The sequence below is a fragment of the Mus caroli genome, unplaced genomic scaffold, assembly GCF_978045245.1.
Source record: "Mus caroli unplaced genomic scaffold, Mus_caroli_1 scaffold_7, whole genome shotgun sequence".
NCBI lineage: Eukaryota > Metazoa > Chordata > Mammalia > Rodentia > Muridae > Mus > Mus caroli.
In genome coordinates this window covers 14927731-14948151 of record NW_028227262.1, presented here as the reverse complement: position 1 = coordinate 14948151, position 20421 = coordinate 14927731, and the positions used below count along the sequence as shown (strand labels likewise).

The following is a 20421-nucleotide window of genomic DNA, read 5'->3' as shown; positions in this document are numbered from 1 at the left end:
AAAGAGGGACCTTCAATTGAGAAAATGCTCCCACTCCATTGACCTGTAGACAAGTCTGAAGTACATTTTCTGGACTGATGATTGATGTGGGGAGGGCTCAGCTCACTCACTGTGGGCAGTACCAACCCTGGGTCCTGTGCTCAAATAAGAGAACGAGCGAGTAAGCAGCACTCCCTTATGGGCCCTGCCCTGAGTTCCTACCCTCAATAATAGACTGAGTGTAAGGCAAAAAAATGCCTTTCCTCTCCAACTTGCTTTTGGTCATGGTGTTTTATCACAGGAACAGAAACCCCAAGACATATCTTTGTTTCCCTCAAAGTTGTATCATTAGTAATTATATATATTCATGTATATGTACATATACTTGCCTTCTTTTAGCAGTTAATTTGGAATATAAAATATACTGTGAACCTAGATACCTAGCCACACTGTCTGCAGAGTAAATCTTTGATGAAATGAGTGTCAGGAACACCTTAGGCTGGAGCAGAGGAATGCTCTGATTTTGTGGTGTCTTTGGTTCAAGTGCTAGGGAATCCAACCCAGGGCCTTGCACGCTAGGTAAGCACTCTGCCACTGAGCTACATTCCCAGCAGCAGTCTCAGTGGAGTCTTTCTGCCTCTCTTCTCTTTTCTCTCTTTCTCTCTCACTCGTGTGTGTGTGTGTGTGTAGTTCACACAGTGTTGTGGAATTGGTTATTTTCCTCCATCTTGACATGAGTTCTAGTAATCTTGAAAACAGGCTGCCAGGTTTGTATGGCACACACCTTTACCCACTGAGCTATCTCACAGGCCCATGGTTTCCTTTAGAGCCATTCTATCTGCCTTGTAGTGACAACAGCGTTATTTTACCTCTTTAGTGCGTACATCTGGTTAAACTGGTGAGGCTAAGTTTCTCATATGATCAAATGTCACTAAGGTATATATAACATGGGGAACAGTTTCTTTCAGTTGAAATGGGGTCTCATTAAGTAGTCGGGCCTCCTTACCCACTGTGTAGCCACAGATAACCATAAACTCCTGCGGTCTCTACCTTTATACCCCGAGTGCTGGGATTCCCACCATTCACCATGTCTGGTTTATACAGTGCTAGGGATCAAATTCAGTGCCTCATGAATATGAGGCAAGCACTGTAGCACCTGAGCCTCATTTCAGCTTCTGAGAACCTGTTTAAAGGCCGCCCTCCTGTTTTCCCTGTGAAGACTATGGAATCGTTTGTGGTAGGTGCACATGCAGGCAGCTGTCTGTGTGTCCTGAAGTCAGGAAGGTAGGAATGCTTCCTCAGTATGTGCTTGGCATAGGGAACACAGACCGGCATTTGCCTCTGTTCCATGTGAATGACACATGGATGGATCAGCTGCCACCTCCACTCCAAATGGTTAAAACTGTCACTTGTGGTCCTGTGACAGTGTGGTTCCCACTGAGGGTGGGATCTGCAAGGAGAAGCCACGTCTCACACTTACGTACAAACAGGTACCAGTTCTGATTTTATTTCATCATATTAACATACGTGACACTTGAGAATGAGAGATGCACAAGTGAACCATTCAACAGCTTGCCTTTTACTCAAGGACACGATATTCATATTAAACATTTATATAGTCTTTCCACTCTAACTTTATAAACGGCCTGAACGGTTTCCAGCATTTCTCACAGAGTCTAGTTTTGCTCATTAAAATCACCATTTTGCATCATCCCAGTAGACTTCACAGGCTTCCCCGTGCTTACATGAAGAGACCTAACCACCACACCACCCACAATGTGCCTCAGAGGCAGCCCTTTCAGCATGGTAGTTGTGATTCCAAGAACTGATAGGACATTAGTGCTGAAGGACGGACAGCTGTAGTGTATGACTGTCGGCCGCACAGTCCAGAGAGCACTTCTCTACATGACATCTGGCATTAGGTAACGCACTGCCCGAAGCTACCGAAGCCAAATCCCCAGTCTTCTGGAACGTACTTCATGTTGGAGCCGTTGCTTTCATTCTTAAATAAATTACGTCTTACCGGTGTGACCAGATTTTAAGGTGGATTGTTACATACTAAGTGTGTGTACACAATGTATCAAAATTTACTGTGAAGCTTTGAGAACTTTAGACATTTTGATATATATCTAAAAAGATTGCTGAACAGAATCTCCAAGAGTGGCAACGTGCTCCCTGTGCAGTGTCTGCTCTGCCTTCATCTTATGCCCACACAGCTTATCTGTACAGACTCAGTCTGTTCATGAGGCCCCTAATCCTCCTCACAATCAAGCCTGTCAGCTTCCAACCACCGTCACTCTAGGCTGGTTTTAGCAATCATTATAGGAAACAGTAAGTCACATCCTAGTCAAAGGACCATCCACTTCACTAACAGAAAAACCTGAGATATGAGTCAGCCCCTAGCTACACTTACAGTAAAGAACAATGACAGCATCTACCCCACACCCACACCCTGCTGACGTGAGTGAATTAAGGCCGTAAGGAGGACCGTACTCTAGAGGATACAACTCAAGCCAGGAAGTTTAAGGGCAGATATGGACTATCGTGTACACACTTCTTGTTCTTATCTCCTATCCTAAGCTGCCAGGATTGAGTCTACACAGTGATTGTATGTCAGGGACCAAGACACCACTGTGGCCCTTCCCTCTGATATGCCCCTTCCCCAGAAAGCATGCTGGCATAGCTTTGGAAAAGAGCTTTCCTGTATTCAAAACTAAACAAAATTCAACAACGCCTTCTTAACCTTTCTAGTATGTTTTATTCTGACTAGTTCTTGCTTACCAAAGCCCATGGTAAGTTTGGAAGTCTAAGAAGATTCTAGAAATATTACCCTCGTTGCATACCATAGAGAAAAAAAGCCAAGGAAATCCATTTCCTGCTTCAGGTTTTACCTTCCCAAGTCTTGCCATAGTTTTATTCCAGGACACGAAACAGAAGTGAGAACCTGAGGTTCTGTCGGTCTTCTACCAAGCCCGGTGATTCATGCTTATCTCTAAACCAAGTCTGTGGTCAAGTGAAGAAGTAACAATCCCACTAAAGAGAATTCTTGTATTACAAGGAGGGAGGGAGACTGTTTAGTGTTCCATCCCTGGCTTAAGTCTCTAAGATATCTGACTGCCCAATCTCTGGCTAAGCTAAACTCTAGTTGGTTTTCCCTCTTCATTCAAGCTGACAGGAGGGGTACATGGGCAACAAGCCCACTGGGATTTTGTGCATAGTCTGGAAAGTGACAAGTTACCTACTTATTCACAATGCCTAGAAAATGGTCTACTAGACATGGTAGTGGTGATGGCCCCAAATGTCTTGTCTGAGGTACTGGATTGGTTATAAGTAGATCTAGGCAAGGCTCCTAAATAGTTCATCCAGCAGAATGATGTCCATATCCTTCAGCTGTCAATCAAGTTTGGGTTTATTACGCAGCTTAAGACAGGATCATTTCCCTTGGAGTTACCATTAGGGTCTGTCCCTAGGAGGGTCTTCCCACCTGACCCACAGCTGGCTCAGTCTTAGCGCTAAGGTGCACTCGGGAAGGGCCTGGACAGAGATGAGTTCTGAGACCTCTGTTGCACGTGAAAATGGGAGGGATTTTGCCCTCTAACATTAAAAACAAACAACATACAAACAAACAAACCCCTTGCTTTTGTAGGAACAAGAAGATGTGCAATTCACTGAACCAAATCTCTTCTCCTGGCTGGGAGAATTCTAACGTCTACCCTTCCAATCTTTTCTGAGCGTTAGCTATTCTCAGTGCAGGTGCTGAGAGAACAACTGTGTTGATCCATCTGTTGCTTTTATACCGTAGCTCTATATTCCAAAAATATATATGTATGTACATATACATATTTCAGATTTACAGGGACTATTTTTTTGTGAACAGGAAACAAAACTGTCAACAGAAGCGACAAGGTCTTCTCAAGAGACCTCAATGATCTCCATGCTGCCGGAGAAGCTGGACTGGCTGCCCACCTTGCCCAGCTCCTCCCTTGACCTGTTCTCTGACATAATGCTCTCTCCAAATTCCATTTGGCAGCTTCTGCGTTTAAACTGCTTTTCAAAGGGGCTCTCTTCATGCCAGCTCCGCCTCGAGTCAGCTCTGTCAGTAGGCTTCTGCCGCCTACGAACAGAATAGATTTGGTCACTGCAAGTGGGCAGCTGGCCACAGCTGTAGGCAGAGTAACTGCTGTTGCCTCCATAGATGGCTGAAGCAGAGTACAAGTGTGAAGGCTCTGTAGCAAAATACCAACTGCTAGTCAGGGAGGGGGCAGAGGACTGGGGAGCCAGAATATCTGAGTGCCAGCCCTTGAGGCCAAGCCCTGCAGACTTGGTGAGGTGTTGCTGGCTGGTGGAAAGGCCAAAAAGGAAGTTGGTATGGTAATTGTCCTCTACACTCCCGCTCCGATGCAGTGGCGAGAAGAAGGGCCTCTGGGTGGACCCACTACTGCTGGTTCTCACTGAGTGCAAGCGTGTGATCTGGCTCTCAGAAGGCCTGGTAGGTTGGGGCTGCTTGGGGATGTGGGCCTCCTCCTTATCCGGGCTGGTCTCTGGAGTCTGTTCTGATACCTCCTGAACGGGGGAGAACTGGCAGAGCTTGTTGGTCCCATCCAGTGTGGCAGAAGGTTTGTAGTATTCTAAAGCTTCCTCAGACGAGAAGCCGTGTAGGGACGCTGCCATACTGGCTGAATATGAAACAGATTTGATATCGAGAGAGAAGGAACGCTTGAGCTTAGTGCTGTCTTCCAGCTTCTCTGAGGACAGCTGGAGCCCACTGAGCGCCTGTACCAGCGGACTGTCCTCTAAGAGTGACGGCTGTAAGCTGGGCACACTTGCAGGATGCACAAGCCTTTGCCCTGATGCCTCTGAGGTCAAGTTGGCACAGGGTGGGCTGAGAGACAGTGCACTCTTCCATCCGCCCTCTGAGGCTGCAGGCACAGGCTCACTGGGTTTGTCTAGGTGCAGCAGCTTCAGTTTGCTCTTTGGCCCTGACATTCCAGTCTGGTTATTAATCGTCTTCTCATAGTCCATGAGTTGGCCCATAAAATTAAAATTCGGAGATATAGTAGGTCTTTTTTCTTTCACAAATCTAGAGAGAGGACAAAGCAAAACCCCTGAGTTTTACAACTGCACTTTGTCTTGAAGCTACTAAGAGAATGTGGGACAGGGTACTACTCCGCCTTCCCAGTGTGCTGGAAGAGGACTCATGTACAATTCCAGCACTGAGGTGGAGAACACCTTATCAGGGGGCACGCTAGAGGGGATCCTCTAGGCTCCTTGTTTCCAAGAAGCCAAGGCTTCCCATGCAGTTGATAAGAGGATTCTGCTGAACCCCAGGAAATGCCCGGCTCCCTGCCACACACAGCAGCACAGCAAGGCTAAGGCCCTCATCAGCTTCACCATCCCAGGATTCCCTCTCCAACGTCCATACTCACTCACAGCTCAAGACTTCCCATAGGAGGTGAACGGCACCAGATGGCACAGTGTCAGAGCACCCAGTTCTGGGTTTCTTTTTATACTCACAATGTTAGAAAAATCCATTACAAAGTGCTCTCTGGATGCTAAGCACTGTGCTGCTGGACTGAATTACTCAGTCCTTAACCTGCTTTATATAGATCAGGCCACAAAGTCCTTAAGTTCACTTGTCCACACAGCTATTCAACAATGAAGCGGGATTCAAACCTTGGACTAATGAGTGTCTAAATCCTTCTTGAAAACTCACATAGTAAAACTGTAATGGGATATAAGAGTGTGAGCCTTCCCACCTGACCTCAGCCTAAGCAGAAGGACACAGGGACAGAGCCTAATTGGAGAGAAGCAGAGTACAAAGAGGACCTACCTACCTGTCCCGGCACCCAGGAAGACAGACTGCCTGAGCAGCTCGTGTCGTTGTTCCAGAATTTACATTCTGAGAAACTCAAATATCAAAAGAGCTAACATGGTGCATGTATCTATATTCTTATTCTTTCTCTCATGTAACCCAACTATTTCTTGTCAACAGAGCACGAGAGAGAACTCAGTCTCATTTGTCACCAAAGAAGGCACAAGTCCTCAGCAGTCCTGCCACTTTTTGTCCTTTCCTGAGATAGAAGGAGAGGGCAGCCAAGTCAAAATTACTACCTGTAAAATCTGGCCAATTAGACAGGACGACAGTTTTACTCAGATTTTATCCACAAGTGTATCGGGCTTCTCCATCTCTGCAGTCCAGTCCAGCAGAGCAGCCTCGGTGGCCTTGTCAGTCAGAAAAGGCCACGCCTCTCTGTCGGGGGAAGGGGATAAGCTTTCCTGGTCTGTTACTAAAAAGTGGCCGAGGATGGACTCCACTGGCCGAGGATGGACTCCACATGTTAGAGGGATGAAAGCTGAGCAGAGCCAACTCTTCCTCAGTCTCTGCAAGGCCATGAGTCACCAGGAACCTGTGATGTGTGTGACCAAAATCAGCTTTGTCTACATTCGTCTGGTCACCCACCTTCCTACCTCTTTCTGTTTCAGGGAAAATGAAAAACAAGTCCCATAAGCCGTGTTCCTGTCCTTACCTGTAAGCCTCATCTAGAGACATGTCCATCCTCTTCATGATGTAGGCAATAGCAATAGTGGCCGAGCGAGAGATCCCAGCTAAGCAGTGGATAAGCACACAGCCGTTGGAGGCTTTTGCTTTCTCTGTGGGAGCAAATTTAAGAAAAGTCACTAGGGATTTTTTCAGTAAGGGAACCTTGTACTGGCCATTACTCTGATGTTACTGTCGGTGTCTCCACCTGAAACTTCAAAGCAGATCTTACCTACATAGCCCCCTAGTTATCCTTTATTGCTTACAGGGGAAGGGGAAGGGTAGTTCTCTCACCATTACTATATCATGAGCCATTAAGGTTAAAGGGATTATTGATAAGCAATGAATGGGTTACTACCTCAGATTACTGGGCTCTTATTTCAATTTTTTTTTTTTGCCATGTAATGCGTACGTGTAAGAATGCAAGTAGAGGGAAGTCAGAGGTCTATCTCGGTTGTCACTCCCCAGGTATGACAAAGTGCCTCACTAGCTTGGAGCTCACCAAGTAGACTAAGGTAGTGGGCTGGGGGCAGCCTCCTGTCTCTGCCTCCCCAGTACTGGATTACAAGCGAGCACCACCAAACCCATCATTTTTACATGAATTCTGGGAATCAAACTCCAATCCTCACACTTGGACAGCAAGCACCTAAAGGCTGACTGTCTGCCCAGCTATTTGCTTAACTCGAAATCATGTCCATGCTACAGCAGAGTTGTCTAATAGGAAGCAAGAGTTTGAGACTCGTGGACACCATTTAGGAGCAAGCCAGGGAGATCCAGGGAGCGCTGCCCTCTCTGCTGCTGAGGAGCTTCAGAGAGCACATGAAGGAGCCGATGACATCCCAGACAGCCTACAAGCAACACCATTGTAAGCAAGTCCACGACAGACTCTACCTCAACTACAACACATGTGCCCAGCTTACAGTTGTTATCATGGAGCCAAATCTGTCCTTTTCATTTGTGTTATAGTCAAAACTCAGGTTAAGATCATTTTTGTTTTGTCTTTTGTTTTTCCAAACAGGGTTTCTCAGGGTAGCCCTGGCTGTCCTGGAACTCACTCTGTAGATCAAGCTGGCCTCGAACTCAAGACATTCACCTGCCTCTGCCTCCCAAGTGCTGGGAATAATGTGTGGACTACCACCAGACAAGGTTAACATTCTTAAAAATTATCAGAATACAAGGAACCTGCACTGCATACTGAACAATACAGAGCTGCTCCAACCTCACAGCCTGTGATACAGACTTCTAGTAAATGTAATTTATTATTCATTGCATACTAAATAATTTAAGAGTAATCAACAAGCAGCATTTCTGTTAGACAAGGGAGCCAAACAGGAAAGAGTGAACACAATCCACACTGACACACAGGGCAGGCTAACACACAAAGTACACAGCCTACACATACTCATAGTATGTTGACATCAACTGCCTACATTATTACCTTCTACTCAGTATTCTCTCTCCTTGTTGGCTGAAAGGCTTAAAGCAATTCTGATTTTATGTCCCAACATTATACTGTCCCTGTTATTTGGCTCTTCTCCAACTTTGGTCCTCTTGGTGTGTACGGATGAGTGTGTGTGTGTGTACCCCAACCCCTAGCTGGAAGCTGCTCCTGATGAGAAGCAGGCTTGGAAGGCTGGGGAGAAGAGCTTGCAGAGCACTGCCTGTCGCTGGAAAAGCTCCACATCCAATTCCAGCACACATCCTAAAACCCCGTGGCTTCAGTTTTCTTAATTTTGAATTTATCTCCTATTATTGCTAATAATGATCTGAAGCTGTAGAGGTGGTTCAGTGGTTAGGAGCACTTGCTGGAGTTTTGGCTCCCAGCACCCACGCTACAACTCACAACTGTCTGTAACTCCAGATCTATGTATTTGATGATCTCGTCTGACATCCTCAGGCACCAAACACATACACAGGTAATACAGGCATAAAAATAAATCTAAAAAAATTTCAAATGATAATTATCTTTTAAAGAAGTATAAGAACACGGTCCTGTTCTCATGGTCCTCAACGTATTGAATACTAGCATATTTTATGCAGGCAGTTAATAGTATCTGGCACATATTTTTAAATATTTATTTATTTAATGTATGTGAGAGTACACTGCAGCTGTCTTCAGACACTCTACAAGAGGACATCAGATCCCATTACAGATGGTTGTGAGCCACCATGTGGTTGCTGGGGATTGAAGTCAGAACCTCTGGAAGAGCAGTCAGTGCTCTTAACTGATGAGCCATCTCTCCAGCCCCGCACATATTTTAAAAAGCAATTTATTTAAACAAAAAAAAAAAAGAGAGAGAAATGGAAAGAAGGCTGAGCAGACAGAAGTATCTGCTGTCTGAGCTGAGTGAGTTGTCCTGTGGCCTCCGTGTATGGTGGCACATGTGTGCCCACACTCATGAATCATGTACACACAACCATAGTAACAATGAAATTAAAACTTCTGAAGGATGTTGCAAAGAAATAAAAGTGACAACTGTACAGCCAGCTGCCCGAGCAGCAGTGATGCCTCACAAAGAGCCGGTACTTCCAAGCAGGTGAGACCTGACTCTCCAAAGTTTCCTCTGACCTCCAGAAATGCACCACGTCACATGTCTGCTTGGCCATGTGTGCCTCTGCTTAATACATACAAGTAAGAAGACAGACGCTGTTTTAAACACCTGACAGAATATGCACTACAGTATTGATAGTGGGCTTCCTTCCCCCTTCAGTTTTCTGTATTGTGCTCATGCTGAGGTTTGTTTTTTTGTTTTGTTTTGTTTTTACAACCACAATTCATCTGATAAGTGTCTTTAATTAAATATAAAAGTGCTTATTCTAGAGCGGGCTCATTAGCACATAGGTCTTGACAGACTGAGTGCTAGCCCACGCCTTGAAACAGAAGTCCCACACAAAGACCCAGTAGAGAGGAAAGAATCATGAGAGGAGAGCCCTGTCAGTGCTGAGCAGGCTCAGAAGGCAGTCTGCTGGAGCTGACACTCACAAGCCATGGAAGAAATAAGGGGAGGTGGCTGCAAAGGTGAGAACATGCATGCGCGCGCGCGTATGTGTGTGTGTGTGTGTGTGTGTGTGTGTGTGTGTGTGTGTGTGTGTGTGTAAGAGCCATATTCTTGCGTAGGAAATTAAGGAGACTCTGCTAGTTCTGGAGTGATGAATAAGAAGGCAGGGGGCTGGTGAGATGGCTCAGTGGGTAAGAGCACCCGACTGCTCTTCCAAAGGTCCAGAGTTCAAATCCCAGCAACCACATGGTGGCTCACAACCATCCGTAACGAGATCTGGCGCCCTCTTCTGGTATGTCTGAAGACAGCTACAGTGTACTTACATATAATAAATAAATAAATCAAAAAAAAAAAAAAAAAAAAAAAAAAAAAGAAGGCAGAGATGGTGAAACTGGAAATAACATCAAGTTAGTACACAGAAATTCAAAAGCAATGTTTAGGGACAGAAACTTTGCCACAACAATAAAATAAACAAAAGGAGAAGACTGAGAAGACTGAGGACCTGCTAAGAGCGAGGTGTCAGGAGCTCAGAAAGGAAGTGATGGCCAGGGAGGTCAGAGCACAGTTCCGCAGAGGAGAGACAAGGAAAAAGTCTTTGTGGGACTCTTTAAAATGTCCGTTAGTCAGCGAGGGTAACCTGTGCCTACAGTCCCTACTACTCAGGAGGAGTGCTTGAGCCCAAAGGTTGAGGCCAGCCCAGCAGGAGCGTGTCAGAGAGAGGAGCAGAAAACAGAAAGAGGTAAACATGTCCTCAGAGCTAACTCTGAGCTGAGTACTCTGCAAAGGTTCGGTGCCTAGAGACTGTCTGCTTTAATCTTCATGCTCTCCCTACAAAGCAGGTGTATTACCTTCAGCCTTTTTTTCAGGAAACATGCTCAAGAGAGTTTTATGTTAGATACACACAATCACTTAACTGATAACCAGGGAGGCAGGACTCAAAGTTTGGCTCCAAAGTCCATCCTTTTAATCAAGTCTCTCTGGTGCCTCAGTACAGACTCGTGGACTTGGGGGTGGGGTGGGGTTGAGCAGGAGCCAAGGAAGCAACCATGAAGAGAGAGCAGGAGCTTGGATCATGCCTCTGAATCAACATGGCATCCAATGGGAACATTGATCACAATTGTCTGCTTTTTTAGGGGCTAGAAATCTAATGCTATGCTAGATATACTCAGAGGTACAATGAGAAAGTATCAGTATGAAGAATTTTCTTTATGATTACTTTAATGTGAACTGTTATAGCTTTTAATCTTGAGGCATTTTAAAGAACAAGTTCAAATTGATGACAGAAATTTCTGGAAAACTGAAGTTCTAAAAAAATAAGAGAGAGAGAGGAGAAGGAGAAGAAGAACCACAACAAGAACAAGAACTATATCAGAATTACCTGAAGCGAAAAATGTTACCAGGGATTAATGTACCCAATTTTGTTTTTTATGGGGAAAATTTTAAAATTATGTCTATGGGTATTTTGCCTACATGTGTATCTGTGAACTACTAATATGTCTGTGTTGCCAGAAGAGGACAGGAGAGAGTGTCAGATCTCCTGGAACTCCAGTCACAGCTAGTTTTAAGCCAGTGCACAGGAGCTGGGATTGGGCCTGCCTCTTCCAGAAGAGGAGCCAGTGCTCTGAACTGATGAGTCAACCCCAGCTGAGCCCTGGTCCTTTCTTTTTCATTACAATAACTAATTCACAAGATTTAATTATGAAGCTGTGTCCCTATTGGAGGAAAACCACAAGACACTCTTGCATGGAACAGAAGTGGCCATATCTCATTTTGCTGCTCACATCTCCTCTGCCAGCCTTCACATCCAAGTACAAACCACCAAGTTACCAGATAATGTGGCATGCAGCACTGTGAGGAAGGGAGGCTCCCGATGAGGCCAAAGCAGAACAAAGTATGATACAGACTAACCTCTGTTATTGCTCCTGCATGTGCAAGTATGCTGGAATTTCACTGGACTCAAAATACTTGAAACTATTGCTGCATGAATTGAGGCTCAGAAAATCTTGTAACATATAAAAGGCCTTCAAATGTATTGAAAAAATGTATTGGGATGTTTTCACAGGACCTAACTTTTCCCAAGGAAATCACAGCAATAAGAAAGAAAAATAACAGCCAGGTTCATCAAAGTTTCAAAGATCTAAAAAGTCGGGGAGAGGGAGAGATATTTTTGAAAGCTTAACTGATTGTTAAATACCTGCAACACATAATCATAGATCCTGCAAAGCTTTAACCTTGGTGCTGTTAAAAGTTAGCTAGCAGGTCACAGGCCAATCCCTTAGGGAAAGCATAGCACATATCAGCTTGACCATTAAATAAGTTAGCAACATCATGTGCCGTTTCCAGACTTGCAATCTCTAAAAGACAAAAAGGAGGGAGTAGCTATACCTATCTGTGACACTATGATTCAAAGGGCTTGTACCTTGTCTTGAGCTACATACCAATGAAATCCACAGACTTGTCCAACCATGGTAGGATTTTCTCACAAAAGCTGTCATTCACAGGCACTCGCAGGAAGTGAGATTCAGGTATGAAGTCAGGCTTTGGACAGGTATTGCTGGCATTTAACACATAGCCAATACCATTCTGTTGCATCAGGTCCTACACAAGGAAAGAGCAATGAAAGGGAATCATTTGTACTAAGAATCACTTTGAAAGATTGATGTTAAATACTATAACAAGAATTACAAGTTTCAGGGCTGGAGAGATGGCTCAGTGGTTAAGAGCACTGACTGCTCTTCCAGAGATCCTGAGTTCAAATCCCAGCCACCACATGGTGGCTCACAACCATCCATAATGAGATCTGATGTCCTCTTCTGGTGTGTCTGAAGACAGCTATAGTGTACTTACATATAATAAATAAATAAATAAATAAATAAATAAATAAATAAATAAACAAACAAACAAATCTTTTTTAAAAAATTACAAGTTTCTTTGCACATAGTAAAATCCAAAAATCCAAAGTAACATTTACAGACTGAAACTGAAAAATAAAGTTCTGGACAAAAACCCATTTAAGATAGATGCCTGAGGAGCAACCATATATGTTCAATCCATCAAGCATTGTGTCCACTGCTGCAGAGAGAAACAGAATAAAGCATTCAATGAAACAACAGCACACATAGCTCTCTTCCCACATAGGCGATGCTGGGCATTCTTGCTGCTTGGTTTAGAAGTCTTTCTGAAGGCTGCATCTATTTATGTGTATGTAAGTTTATACCTACTATAAACTGGTATGTCCCACAGGCCTTTCACATTCAAATGCCAGAAACCAGCCACATTATCTTTCTGCCCTTTTTTGCCCTGAACTCCTATTTCCTGTCATCCCAACACTGATGAAACAATACATGAGAACATCCAACAGTCACCTGGCAAAATCCTTGTAATCTCATCCGAATGGCTGCCGATCCACTCAGTATCACTTCCTCCATTTGCCCTCTTTCTTCTCTCTCTTCCCACCCACCACTTGGTGAGCAGTGCCCAAGATAATGTTTCCCCTCCAAACCAGATTCCTCACAACTTTCTTTTTTGAGACAATGTCTTGGCTGTGTATCCCAGGCTGGTCTCAAACTCCAGACTCAAATTATTCTTTTGCCTCAGTGTGCAAAGGATCTGGGACTATAGGCAGATGCCACCACACTCCGCTTCATCTCTTTTACAGCTAGGAGCAGGCTAAGTGCTCCTGACATGCTCAGTCCCAGAGCACCCTCACGTCTGGATTTAGAAAGCTCCAGCCCTGTCTTCCGGATGGCTTTCTCCCCATTTTTCATACTCAGCCTCACCTTATCTATGAATTAACCACTCCAAGCTCTATCCTTCTAAAGTTCTTTGTGCACACCATTAAAATAACCCAGCACTGTGTGTCGCAGCAATACAGTTAATTCTTGTCTCCCCTATGAAACAGTAAAACAATGAGAAGTCTTGAACGGATCTTGTTTTCTTTGTGTAATTTATTATCCACTAATATAAATTTATTATGAACACTGACCAGGCAAGTTGAGGCAGCCCCACGTTGATTTGTCTTCCCAGTGCCGTCTCTCAGGACATCTTCTAAGCCTGAATACCTGAATACTAGGCAGCTCTGGCCATTCCTCCCTTTCCTTGGAATGCCACTTTTTTTTTTTTTTAACTTTGCCAGCTACTGTGGAAATGGATGATAGTTTCCTTCCTGTTTACCACCCTGAAACACGCTGGTCTCCCATCTCTTCATCTTAAGACACTTGGTACACTAAGTGCATTTTACTTTGTACAAAGAATACAGATCATCTGGGCAACTCTTTCGCACTTCTGCGATGACATCAAGAAACAGCATTTTCATTTACATGGCTTTCTTGGATTGACCAACTCCTTCATTACACCAGAGTGCAAGGCTCCCTGTGAGCTCCTCTGCTCTAATCAAGCTCACTATCGGACCAAGAATATCTTAATGATGTTCATTACAACCTTTAATGCTCAGTGCTTGTGAAAGAGGGACACCCATTGTTCTCTAGGTGAACCACAGATACACCAGGTTTACCTACATACCATCCCATGCCCACAGCCCCAGGATGTCTCTGGAAGGAGACCAAAGAGACCCACTAGACCTAAGTTAGACTCTGAAGCATTTCTAAGTAATGTCCCGAAGGATGCCCCCCAACACACACACTAACAGTATTACAAGTTATTAGGTTGTGTTAAAAAAAAAAGAGGGGGCTAAAGAGATGGTTCAGCAATTAAAAGTACTTGTGTTTGTACAGGACTGAGGTTCTGTTTCCACCACCCAGGTGATGGCTCACAACTATCAGTAATTCTAGTTCCTCAACTTTCTGTGTGATATTTATTATTATCCCTGCTATAAATGAGAAAACTAAAGCCTTGAGAGGTTATATAATATTTTCCGAGTCTTACCTACACACACTGGTCTTGCATGCTAGAACCAAACAGAATTAAAGATTCAAATCTAAAACACTCATTTCCAGAAACTACAGTTAGCTTCCACAATACTCTAAGCTTCTTCTACAGCAAATTAAAGTAAACAATAAAGTCATGAGCTCAGAAACCCACATGAAAAGCTAAGTGCCGTGGTGCCTGCTTGTGATCTCAGTGCTGGAGAGGCAGGGACAGACAGATCCCTAGAGCTCACTGGCCAGCCACCCTAGTCTGCCGGTGAGCTCTGGGACAAGTAATCTGTAGATGAAAAGGCAATGGAGGCCTCCCCGACCCCAGCAACGGGCAGAGACACCGTGTTGGTGGTGCTGGTGTTATGTCAGGCAGGAGCACATGACAGTCCTTTGTTCATGTTAGCCTGATGCCTGGCTTGATGACCAAAGCTGCTTTATGCCTAGGACTCATAAAAATCAAATCAAATCCAGACAGCTCAGTGCAGGAGAAAGACAGAAACCTGCCAACTGCCATGCCAGCCTCCAGCATACAGTACATGTGGCCAGCAACACCTGCTTGCCACTATGCCATGTTAGCAGGACAGAGGATGTCACCTAGGAGCCCACAGCCTCATGGGAGCCTGCAACAGGAGCCAGCACAATATGCAAGTATGTGGTGGAGAGCTGAGAAAGAGATACGAACAGTTTGAGCATTATGGAGAGAAATGGAACTGGAGACATGAAGGTGGAGTAGTAGCCTTTGTGAGTGGCCAGCCCTGCCACCTGGGGCCATGGTAATGTCCCAGCCCTAGCTGCTGCTGGGGGCCATGTCTGAGTCCAGGGCTACACAGTACCATGGGTCAACCATGGTTCATATTACCACTAGAGAACATGGGGATGTCCCTGGTCAGAGCAGCCACATGTCCAGGACCTGTGCATAACTGGCCCTACTACTTACTGGCTGCAGCTCTCTGAAAAGCTGGTCTAGTATTCTGCAGCTGGGCCTGGAGGCAGGAATGTGGGTGAGCTGGCCTCCAGGGTATGAGTATGGGACAGCTGACTGTGCCACGAATCAGCTGGATAGTGGCACCTCATCTCACCTCACATCCAGCAATGGGGAAAGCTACCCACAAGGTCTTGAGATCAGGAGAGCAAGGCTGCCCCTAACACCCCACAGCAGTTGGAAGAGCTGGCCCTGCCCCTCACTGGCTACAGCACTCAAGAGTTATAGCCCCTCACCTTCCCGGGAAGTACAGTAGAGCTTGGCCCGGTCACTCCTCTGCCATGAGATGGTCTGGGCAGTGAGGGGAGGTATCCCTTTGTCCCCTTCCCACCCGAGGCAGCTGGAGATCTGACCTGGAGGCAGGAAAGCATATGAGCTGTCCCTGTCCCTCACAGGCTACAGCACTGTGAGAGTGGGTCCCACACCTCAGCTAGGCAACAGACTAGGCTGTCTCTGGTAGAGGGGCCAGGGGTGAGAGATGATGCTCTCCCTTTTCCCCTCACCACCTGCAGGTAGTCAGGAGAGCCGGACCTGAGAGAATGGCTGGCCTCGCCTCCTCACTGGTTATAGCACTTGGGACAGGGGGCCCTGTGCCTTACCTGGGCAACACAGTGGAGCTGGCCCTGATGGCAAAGGCAAAGGGAGCTAGCCCTGAAAGTGTGAGAACAGGAAAGCTGACCCAGCGTCTCACAGGCTGCAGCACTTGGAAAACTACACACACACACACAGAGACACACACACACAGACACACACACATACACACACACATACCACACCCTGACTGGGCAGCACAGTGGAGATGGCTTTGGAAATTTGATAAATATAATGAAGCCAGTTTTGCTGGGCGGTGGTGGCGCACGCCTTTAATCCCAGCACTTGGGAGGCAGAGTCAGGCGGATTTCTGAGTTCGAGGCCAGCCTGGTCTACAAAGTGAGCTCCAGGACAGCCAGGGCTACACAGAGAAACCCTGTCTCGAAAAACAAAAAGAAAAAACAAAACAAAAAAAAAGGCCAGTCTTTAAAACAAAAAGGCAAACATGTTACACAAAATGAAAATGTGATTTGCCGGCTATGTTAAATTCTGTAGTGCTTTCCGTGTTTAGCTTTGTAGTCACTATATCAATGGGTAGTCACTAAATCAATGTCAGTAAAAGAAGGAAATCATTAAGGACAGGACAAACCTGAAATGTGACGTTTAGCTTAAAATTATGTATTAAATAATTTATATATAACATGAAAGTAGGATTACAGCTATCTGGGAAAGGAAGAGAGCTATGCAGAATAACAATGAGAATGGTTTGGCCAAAGTACATGATATGCTTGAATGAAAATGTCTTCATAAGACCTCCCATGACACAGTTAAAAAGAATCCCAAGTCGGCCTTGGCAGGCAGGCAGACAAATGTACATTAATTCACTAATCTCTAATGCATGCTTTTTCTCCTGAACTGAGTAGTTTTGGGGAAACCACACCTAAATGCAGCAATCTATTTTTAATTTTTAATAAAGAGCAAGATCTCACAAAAGGCTGGAGATTATTTATATATATATAAATAAAGCACAATAGCAGAATGCTTGTCTAGCACGTGTGAAGGAGGCTCTGAGTCTTATTTCTGTTACGGAAGTAAATAAATAAATAAATAAAAGCTAGGTGGGTAGGTAGGTGGGTAGGTGGGTAGGTAGGTGGGTAGGTGGGTAGGTAGGTAGGTAGGTGGGTGGGTGGGTAGGTGGGTAGGTAGGTAGTTGGGTAGGTGGGTAGGTAGGTAGGTGGGAGGGTGGGTAGGTGGGTAGGTGAGTAGGTAGGTAGGTAGGTAGGTGCTTTTTACAAAGTAGGGAAAGGAAAGCTTAGAGAACAGTGACTGCACAGTGCCCTCTCCATCACAGTGGCCTCATTCTCACCTAATTTATTAGAATCTTTCCAAAACATTTAGCTTAGGTCATACAAAAACAAGTCTCCTCCCTCATTTTTATTTCATCAGTACATGTACTATTTTAATTAATGTATATAGTTACAATAACAAGCATACTGGCCCAAACAGGTTTGAGGGCAAACAACTGGTTCTGGTAAGTACACTATTCACAAACTGGTGTCAGGTGTGCTGTAGGAACAGCTCACAGCTAGACTGTGGAGGACACAAAGACGTGACAAGGAATCTCTGAGGTGAGTTCTAGGAGCTCCACACAGCTCTCCTGGCTGTTCTCTTGATTGGTATTTCCTTAATACTTTGATGAATGCACACTTAATTGGCTGATAGGGTATATTAATGTTTTTTATGTGTACAATATGCATGCAGATACCCATGGAGGTGAGAAGAGCTATATTTAGAGGCAGTTGTGAGCCCACCCATGTAGGTACTGGAAACCAAACCCATGCCCTCAGCAAGGACAGAAAGTGCTCTTAACCGCTGAACCACCTCTCAATCCCTAGGCACTGAAGTTTTTGATGGTATAACTTAAAGGTACACTTATGAAGAATAAGTATCTTATGGAATGATTGTTCTTCATAAATGGATGCTGATACCTATTATAAATTAGATACATTTATGTAATTCTCATTTTATTTTGCCACATTATATAAAAATACACAACTAAATAATCTCTTCTGTAATTAAGCAGCACAATCTTTAGACTTGTATAGTGTAGTTATCTTATGCTGTGAAGTACTTAGCTTGGACTCTGAACTGCTGCTAATATGTGCCCTTCCACTGATAAGATAAACTCCTGCCCTTCATGATGTCCCTCTGACAGCATGATGCTTAAGTTCTGTGAACTCACCTCCACTGCTTACTCTCATGAGCTCCAGCCTACCGTCTAATAGGTACAATGCTTGCAACACATTCTTGGACCGCTACTCTTTCCTGCTCACCCCTTCTTTCACTACTCCCAGAACCCTCTACCCTTCACTCTGATTATTCTACCCACTTTCTCTGTCCTTTATTCCATGATGTCTATCTACCTTCCTGGTCCAACTTAAACTCCACAGGCAATTGCTACAACCACTCCCTTGCTTCTGTCCTCAATTCATTTGTCCCCTTTATCACCTCTTCCTGCTTGTCAGCTCTAATTGCTAGATAGAATTCATCCTCCACCAAATCTGCAGGAATGCTCCTGTAGCTGAGCATGGCTCTGAAATAAACTTCAGCAACATAGCCTGCTTTCACTTTTGATTCAGGCTCCTCAGCAACAATGGTATCCCCCTAGCCGTGCACTTTCTCCTCTCCTGTATGTGCCATTCCACCCATCCCCCTTCCCCTCAAAGTCTCTCCTCAGAGTCTCCCTGTATGTGCCATTCCCCTCAAAACCCTCACTACATTTCTGCTAATCCTCAATCTTAAGTTGGTAGAAAATCTCATTTTCCTGCTACACTGGGAAATTAGATCAACTACAGGCCAATTTTCATCATTTCATCCACCACATATATCTTCTATGAGCATGCTTATCTGCATATATTCTATTTTCCCAGCTGTTGTTATAGATGAACAATCAATGCCCGTAAGACCAGTCTCCATACGTGCTTAGTAAATTAAGCCTCGTCTTACTCAAGGATGTTTCTAGCAATTGTTGGACTTTCTCCTACATCAATTTTCTACTCTTAAGTTATTTCCACTATTAACAATCAAATAAGTATTTTTCCTAACTTAAAAATACCAGAGGGATGCTGGGCGTGGTGGCGCACGCCTTTAATCCCAGCACTCGGGAGGCAGAGGCAGGCGGATTTCTGAGTTCGAGGCCAGCCTGGTCTACAAAGTGAGTTCCAGGACAGCCAGGGCTATACAGAGAAACCCTGTCTCAAAAAAAAAAAAAAAAAAAAAAAAAAAAACAGAGGGGCATGTGCTCCACGATGTTCATAGTGGCCTTATGTGTAATAGCCAGAAGATGGAAACATGCCAGATTCCCACAATGGAAGAATGGATACAGAAATGGAGTACTATTCTGCTATTAAAAATGAGGATATTATGTGTTTCACAGGCAAATGGATGGAACAAGAAAATATCATCCTAAGTGAGGTAACCCAGACCCAAAAGGACAAGCATGGTAAGTACTCACTAATAAGTGGATATTAGCCAAAAGTACAGAATACCCATGATACACCCCACAGACTGCATGAAGTTTAACAAGAAGGAAGGCCAAAGTTAGGATGTTTCAATTCCACTTAGAAGGGAGAACAAAATAATCATGGGAGGCAGAGGGAGGGAAGGATTTGGGCAGGAGAGGAGAGGGGGAGGGGAAAAGGGGAACAGGATTAGGTATTGGGGAGGGAGACAGGAGAGAAGCCCAGAAAGCCAGCAGAATGAATGGAAATATGCAACCTCAGGGTGGGGGGGGGGAGTGAGAAGTGGGGGGACCCTCTAGAAAGTACCAGAGACTTGGGAGGTGAGGACTCAATGGGAGGGAGCTTAGATGAAGTGCCCAACAGTGGGGAGAGGGAATTCGAAAAGTCCAGAATTCCCTCCAGCTGCATTTCCTTTCTCTCTCTCTCTCTCTCTCTCTCTCTCTCTCTCTCTCTCTCTCTCTCTCTCACACACACACACACACACACACACACACACACAACCTGCCATCTAAACTTGAAAACTCACAGCTTTGCTTTCAGTTATAGTCAGAATCCAACCTGTTATCACTCCTGTTTTCCACTCAATTCCAACCACTATCAGACCTACTATGTGGCCATTCTGCTTCTGTCCCGTGGATCATATCACTTATTACCAACACTCTCATTAAAATTACTTGATAAAATCTTGTCCTATTTCTCCCAGAGGAAATCTTGCCGAGGACTCAATGTAGAGCCTTGCCCTCCCTCCTCACTCAGTCTTCCTCTCTGGTCATGCCCCACGCTGACCTTACAGCTACACTGCCCTCCTTGCCACCCTCTCTGCTCTTCCTGGCCGCTTCTTCTGCCTGTGGTACTTTTCTCTGTCTACATAGCCCAATGATTTGCTCTGGGACCCCTTTCAGGTGTTGGCTTCCATCGATCTCAGTGAGGCCTATCTGCATAACCCCTTTCACTAAAAGCCACACCCACGGACACCCCAACGGCTTACCCTGTT

The 20421-nt window shown here is 44.9% G+C and overlaps 1 protein-coding gene across 2 annotated transcripts in view; it reads right to left on the bottom strand.

The window, feature by feature from the left end:
- Positions 1-1460: 1460 nt before the first annotated feature.
- Dusp16 (dual specificity phosphatase 16) overlaps positions 1461-20421 on the bottom strand; it is a 76464-nt gene continuing 57503 nt past the window's right edge. For both annotated transcript variants that reach the window (XM_021164847.2, XM_085839842.1), the window contains exons 5-7: positions 11955-12114; positions 6507-6630; positions 1461-5059 (exon numbers count right to left, since the gene is read on the bottom strand). In XM_021164847.2, coding sequence (XP_021020506.1) covers positions 3892-5059; positions 6507-6630; positions 11955-12114 — 1452 coding nt within the window. In that variant the 3' untranslated portion in view covers positions 1461-3891. The remainder of the gene's footprint in view (positions 5060-6506; positions 6631-11954; positions 12115-20421) is intronic.